This window comes from Fusarium tjaetaba, assembly GCF_013396195.1.
Source record: "Fusarium tjaetaba strain NRRL 66243 chromosome Unknown NRRL66243_c0000492, whole genome shotgun sequence".
In the NCBI taxonomy this organism is placed as follows: Eukaryota; Fungi; Ascomycota; class Sordariomycetes; order Hypocreales; family Nectriaceae; genus Fusarium; species Fusarium tjaetaba.
Window position 1 is genome coordinate 438 of NW_023501688.1, and position 6,477 is coordinate 6,914.

General features: G+C 46.0%; 2 protein-coding genes across 2 annotated transcripts; one reads left to right on the top strand and one right to left on the bottom strand.

Moving 5' to 3' along the window:
- Nucleotides 1-3,534: 3,534 nt before the first annotated feature.
- On the top strand, nt 3,535-5,112 carry FTJAE_13885 (uncharacterized protein; the record flags this gene model as incomplete). Its single annotated transcript, XM_037347069.1, has 4 exons — nt 3,535-3,685; nt 3,742-3,908; nt 3,968-4,085; nt 4,667-5,112. The coding sequence occupies 4 exons, from the start codon at nt 3,535-3,537 to the stop codon at nt 5,110-5,112; spliced, it is 882 nt and encodes a 293-aa protein (XP_037199095.1).
- Nucleotides 5,113-5,425: 313 nt separating this feature from the next.
- On the bottom strand, nt 5,426-5,923 carry FTJAE_13886 (uncharacterized protein; the record flags this gene model as incomplete). The annotated part of the gene is made up of 1 exon (XM_037347070.1): nt 5,426-5,923. One exon carries the CDS (start codon nt 5,921-5,923, stop codon nt 5,426-5,428), a length of 498 nt encoding a protein of 165 aa, XP_037199096.1.
- Nucleotides 5,924-6,477: the final 554 nt, after the last annotated feature.

Here is a 6,477-nt window from a genome sequence, read left to right on the forward strand (position 1 = left end):
ACTATCTCTGGAACGGCAGTCGCCAGAGTCCGGGCAGTCTACGATAACTTAAGTTGATGGTGGGTATTTGTGGTTACGTGTACTTAAGATATAAGGATGTTTGTGATATTAATATTTAGCAATGTCGGAGAAACTTTAGGGTATAAATAAGCTATGTACTGCTTAGGGACTCCCCATCCCACCGCCCCTCATCATCAGTCCGACTGAATTTGACGGGGATATTAATCCCGCTTATCAACTTCACGAGGCCAGTGAAAGCCACGGAGGGATTGGGACTGGAGCTTCGATACGACATTTGTAAACCAACCCATTGGACTCCTATATTTTTCGATTGCAAAAGTGTCAAGTCCTTCTCCTCTGATGTCTTGGCTGCAAATTCCATTCTGCGGATCTCGAATCCACGAGGTCCTGTTACTAAGGCGCCTTCCATTTCGCTCACAGGCAGCTGGAGAAATTCGTCCTTACTGATTCCTTCTAGCTTATCGATAGAGGTCAGGTGGGCGATTCCAAACTTATCCAGGATTTGATACGCAGTTAATTTTCAGTCGCGGAACGTTTGAGTAAAAGTGTCTAATCCTTTTCTGATTTTGTTGATGGCGTGACTTGGAACTCGCTGAGGGAGCCCATTCTTGCATCTCTCCAGCTGAAGCGCGTGTTGATAAGCTTTTGGCTCTTGTGGCTCCCTTTGATTTGTTTTGATGTTATTCTCAAATAGGATCCGACGGTTGAGACTCCAATAGCCAGAGGTGTCTTTGATACAAGGTCCATCTCGCAATGTTTAGGCAGCAGACCATCTGGCGTAAATTCAAAGGTGACAATCGCTGAAGTGACGAGTTGTTTCGCAACGGATAATGGGGATTGTACTGGCTCTATAGCCGTTGCAATTATGGTGTATACTGAAATGTCTTTCGTGGGATAAAATGAAGTGATGACCGCTTTAGATTGCGATTGAACTTTGATTGTAACGGACAATTGGTGATCCTCTATTTTCTCTACAAATATACAACTTGATAGTTGATGAAGTGCCTGTTTCCTTTCAGTTACCAGGATCGAAAGAGCCCTGCACAGCCTGTATCGTTGGCAGACTTTGGATCGAGAGTCGTTCATGTGGTTCAAACTTGAAGTTAACACTACTCACATCAACCGTCGCTCGGTGACCTTCTATATGATTGAATAGTTGAAATTGCAAGGTTTATATTTGTGGCAGAGCCTTTGTCGACATGAATGACCTCCACAACGAAGCTCTCCGGCAAGAATTCTTCCCACTCATCCAGCTCAGCGTCAAGGGTGACGGCACTAAGAATAGAAGAAGGAAAGCCAAAGTCAATTTGCTGGCACAACAGCTTAATTCCTTTCACCTCGCCAGATACAATATCGTTTAAGGCACTTTTGAAGAAAGGCAGGGCGTTATTCATCAATCCCAACTCACGATTGGATAAGATTGGTGCATTCCAGGCTGGAGATAACTGAAGAAGGGTCGGTATTGTTGTGAACCGTAAAGCCCACCGAGGAAGATTCCTAGTATCTTGATAGAGAGTAAAAGAGGTAGTTGCGGACAATGGCCATCTATCCTGTCTCATCATGTCGACCTGCCAGTCCAGTAACACGCAGAGAACTCTTGATCTGCTTTCTGGCAATGTCGGCGACAAAAAGTTCCGAGCCCTTGTCACGAGTGTCAAGAGAGTCCCAATCAGGAACGGTCTCTATGTATGAAGGGACGTTACCCGTCATCTGGATAGGATCAGATCCATTGAATATTGCGTACTTTCCGTAAACACGGGAACGCCGGATTGGAAGCTTTCTAGACCTAAAGAGACTGTTGATGTTTCTACCAACTAGCTTGTCAAGATTGTTCATTGCCTTCTAATTTAACAACTCCGTGCTTCGAAGAAACAGGGAAGCTTGACGGTGAGGACTGGACTTAGCAATGACCATTGCCAGTCTAAGGCATTCGTAAGGTTTAGTATTGTCCGCATCTCTAGAGCCTTGGGAGCTGAGGAAATAGCCATTGGATATGAAAAGAGAATGGAACTTCTGGGCAGATGAAACTGCAATGAGAGCGGAGTATCGCTAAGACCATTCAGACACTCTACCATCGTGCTTCTGATCCATCCGATATGTCCAAAGCTCAGCATATCCGTTGAAAGAGCCGGTCTTCGATATCTCGTGGTCAAAACTTCCCAGGTGGATCGGATCGGAATCTATGTCAAAAATCTGATCTTTCAGACACAGAGCCGTAAGTCGCTCTGTCACTGTCCAGTACCTCCTCAGGTTTCCTGGGTAGATGAAGCTCGGATTCTTTAGAATGCTTCAATGGATTAAGCTCCATATCCAGAACACTCTTGCATTGCGCCAGATACGGCGTTGGCCTTGATCGTAGTGCTTTAAGATACTTGAAGCTATCATGCTCTCCAAGAGTTTAACTCAACACAGAGACCAAATAGACCACGGCCTGCTGGATGTGCCCGTCTTTAATTTGGCTGAGTTCAAGATTGGAAACCCAATCTGAGCCAGGTGCCATTTTATCGTCATTTGACCATGTCGTTGTGGTCTTCCCTCAGTAGGCCAAAGATTAACCTTGAGCTTAACAAGAGTTCGAAATAAAGATCATTAGAAGTCACAACAAGAACACGCAGACCAGGGATCCATAGGTTGATGAGACTGCCTGGATTGCATGCCAACGGCGATTGATAAGACACTACTATAAACAAGTATTACGCTTTGTGGTAGCAGTACGTTCAGTGCTCCGTACCCAGATGCTTTGTGATTGCTGGGCAGGTAAGGTCTGGAATCTAGGGGGGACGGCCAATACAAAAACAGAGACAAGGATCGCTTCGATCACCGCTAAGCTTGAATCAACTAGCGATTTTTAGAAAACCCCGCCCAATCCAAGGAGTAAAAAGCATCAACCCAATGGGGCAGCAGCACCTTATCTTTCAAATACAACATCTAGGAAATCCTGATGGTAAATCGAAGGGGTGCTTTTTGTTTTTCTGGCCTGTGCTTTACCTGCGAATTTCCAATAGATTTGGCTTTAGGGAGTAACCACTCAAATACCAGAGGTAAACCTTACGCTCTGCCAGCAGATACATTTGGACCCCCCTAAGACTTCCGACTAAGAGTCTGTCTCGAATGGGCGAAGTGTTACACTAATTGGACTGGCATTTGGATATGCTTATGGCTTTGTAGCTTTTGTTCCGGGCTGGGAACTGGTCTCACCTTTTCACATAATTGGAGTTCCTAATGGGAGCGTGTGCCTGAGGCAAAGAAGGGTGGATACCTGTTGAACACAGTACCCACTGTGATAAGTACTGCGCGTATGCATTAGCTGAATGTATTTCAGCTCTCCACATCCGAGTCGAGACTCTTGGCCGCAAGCCTACGGCAAATGAACGGCCTTATGATTTGCCGCTCTTCCGCATAATAAATACCTCAGAGATATTACCCCAGTTCATCTCACATTCAAGTTATCATCTCCATTACACTCTGATTCATTGCCCTTCATCATCAACATAGCAAATACCAATAAGCAAAATGGCTGAATCTGTTAGCACAGTCGAGCTAGGCGATGAAATTACCGTTGAAGTTTCAGACCAGAGCATGTCCATTCCGGTCAGATTCAGCCAGAATCGTCAGGAAAAGGTTGTGGATTACTATTCCGGCACCTTTACCAATACATCCCGCAGTGAGTTTCCTGATAACTCATTTAATGAGAGGTGAAATTGACATTGCTTTGGAAAGATGAAACTGGTGTATTCTTTGTACAGGTCAAACTCTTACCCAAGCTCTTGGAACGATTTCCAACAAAGGTCGTGAAAATTGATGACACGTTCCAGTATGGCCAAAAGGACAAGACAGGTGCTAATCGATGGGTCGTCTTCCATGACAGGGCCCTGAAGCCTTTTCAGGTAAGCAAAACCCATATTGAATATCCTCAGAGATTTGAAGCACTAACCAGTCGATCCAGCATCGCTTCGTCGACGGTCTCGGCAAAGGATATCAATTCAGCCAGTCAGGCCTCGAAGTGATTTCGAAAATGGGGTTTACTCCAGGCGAGAATGGTGGCAAGTTATTCGAAGAGATAAGTAGAGCGCTCGGGCGGTATCTATATACGTTTGGAGAGAAATGATTAGTGAGATAAAGTCGGCAAGAATAAATAGTGAAGATACGTGCTTAATCAAGTTACATCTCTTAGTTATGGTTTGTTAGTAGATTTTAAACCTGTTCTTTTGCAGTACTTTTTAACAGCGTTGCTCTATAAGACTCGCAAAACGGAATAGAATAAATATAGTTAAATGGTAAGTTGAGTCTAGTGATGGCGTTTGGATAGCTTCGATATGCAGGTTTTGCCTGTTAGTTTAGTATTTACGGAAGGCTTTTATACATAAAACGCCTGAGAGTCGAAACATGGGCGTTCAATTGATTAGCAGGCTGCCAGTGCCTAACTGATCCAGATACAATTTCGAGCCAAATGCTAGAAACGGATATTATCAATCCACTCCTCGTTACCACGATGGTATGGGTCTACCAAGGAATATATATAGGGCCAATGAAACATAACGCCCTTAACAGATGACCATCTCGAGAATCACCATCTTATACTCTCTCGGGCCCCTCACTTCTTGGAGTGTATCCCATAATATCATTATAGCCTTTGCACTCCCAGTTGAACTCAAGGGCGGCCTTGCAGAGCGCGAGGCCATAAGTGACGCATCCCGCCGTGCCGTTCTAGCTTTCGACCACGCCGACGAAGCACTCCTTCTGTCAGCCATCACCAAGGATATCGACGCCGAGATGCCCGGTTCAACGGCCCACGGCATCACAGGATTCAAGGCGGCAGTCTTTGACCGTGTCTTCAAGCTCGACACAACTCGTTCTCTCTCTAATATACGCATTAATATCACGAGCAGCAGTACCGCGACGGCAACATGCTCGGCATTGGCCCAGCATGTTCATCCTGGACAGGGTGTCGATCCAAGTTCGGCAAAGTTCATGTCGGGTGCTTTTTATACTTGCAATATGGCCAAGGTTGAAGATCTGTGGAAGATGGAAACTTGGAAGGCGAATATCGTCTGGCTGGATGGTGATCCTACAGTTCTCGCGGGGGAGTAAGCAGATCACCTCATCACGCGCTCCAGGAGTCACCCTTATATATCATAATGGGTCAGTCATGCTCCCATATGTTTTAATTTACAAGATAATGGTAGACACTGTGGAATGAAGTCTATCCCAATCACAATAATATGCAAGCCTGTCCTTAACATATCACAATCTTATTCAGGCCTCGCGACCAGCAGCAGAGGCCAACAGGGTTAAATACCTCTTATGCGGTACGGTGTTTCGTTTCGTATCGAGGGTACACATGGGCCACCCGAAAATCTAAGCAAGCAAGCAGAACCAGGGAAAGTTGTGCAGCAGGTAAAGCTCACTCTTTATCCATATCGTCATCGAAAATGCCCTTCCAGTCTTCCTCATATGCCACGATCTTCCACTCTCTGGCCTCGCATCGCTTTGCGGCCAGCTGAACAGCAACTGTAGCCGCCTCATCTCCAAGCTTTCCGTACTCACCGCGCAGGTCATCGTATTTCTGATCCAGCTCGGCAATCTCATCTCGCTTCATCTTGGCCTCCCATATATGCCAGACGGCTTTGACACGAGCCTTCGTAGCAAGCAGCGCTTTGCCGGCTTGCTTTTCGTCTACTAGTGCATCGTGGATTTGGACGGATAGATTGATGTCTTGGGAGAGGGTGTTGGGGTTGTGGTTTTCAGAATTTTGCAGATGAGCGTGGCGGTCACACTTGACATCGTCCGCGTTGGAGCTGGACTGTCTGCACTCGGCGGCAGGTCCAGCTTTATTGATGGAGGAAGTGTCGATAATATTGCCAGTTCCGAAAATGTGATTATCGCTAGCAACTCGAAGCATCTGAAACGCTCTGTCTTTACCGAGGATGTAAGCGACGACACTGGCAGAGGTCTGGTACGCAGCCTGAGCTTGTTCAACAGCAGTTTTGGCTTTGTGGAGGAGTCGCTTCTAGTCGCTCCAGGTGAAAGTGGCCAAAATTCGTTCGTAGTCAGGCCGGGACTTTTGTTGGCTTTGGTGCGCGTTGCTGTGGGGGAGATTGGCCGGAGAAGAAGGCTCAGTGTCAATCGCGCGAGCCTCATCAACGATCACGGGAGCTTTAACATCGGCCCTCAAATCTTTCGCAAGAGCCTCAACTTCAGTTACAAGAGACCCAAGGTCGGCGACAAGAGTCTCAAGTGCCTGAAAGCCGCTGGTTGGGCAATCGGCGCTCTTGTGTCACCGCTGTCTCTGAACGGGCGACATGTCTGGCTCTTGCTCGGGTGATGGAGTTTCAAGTGCGTCGTAAAAGGTATTAAAGACTGACATTAAATCAGTATCTTTATTAAAAGACTGGTTATAGAGAAATGCTAATTATAACTGTTTTTAATATATATTTTAATAATATATTATTACCT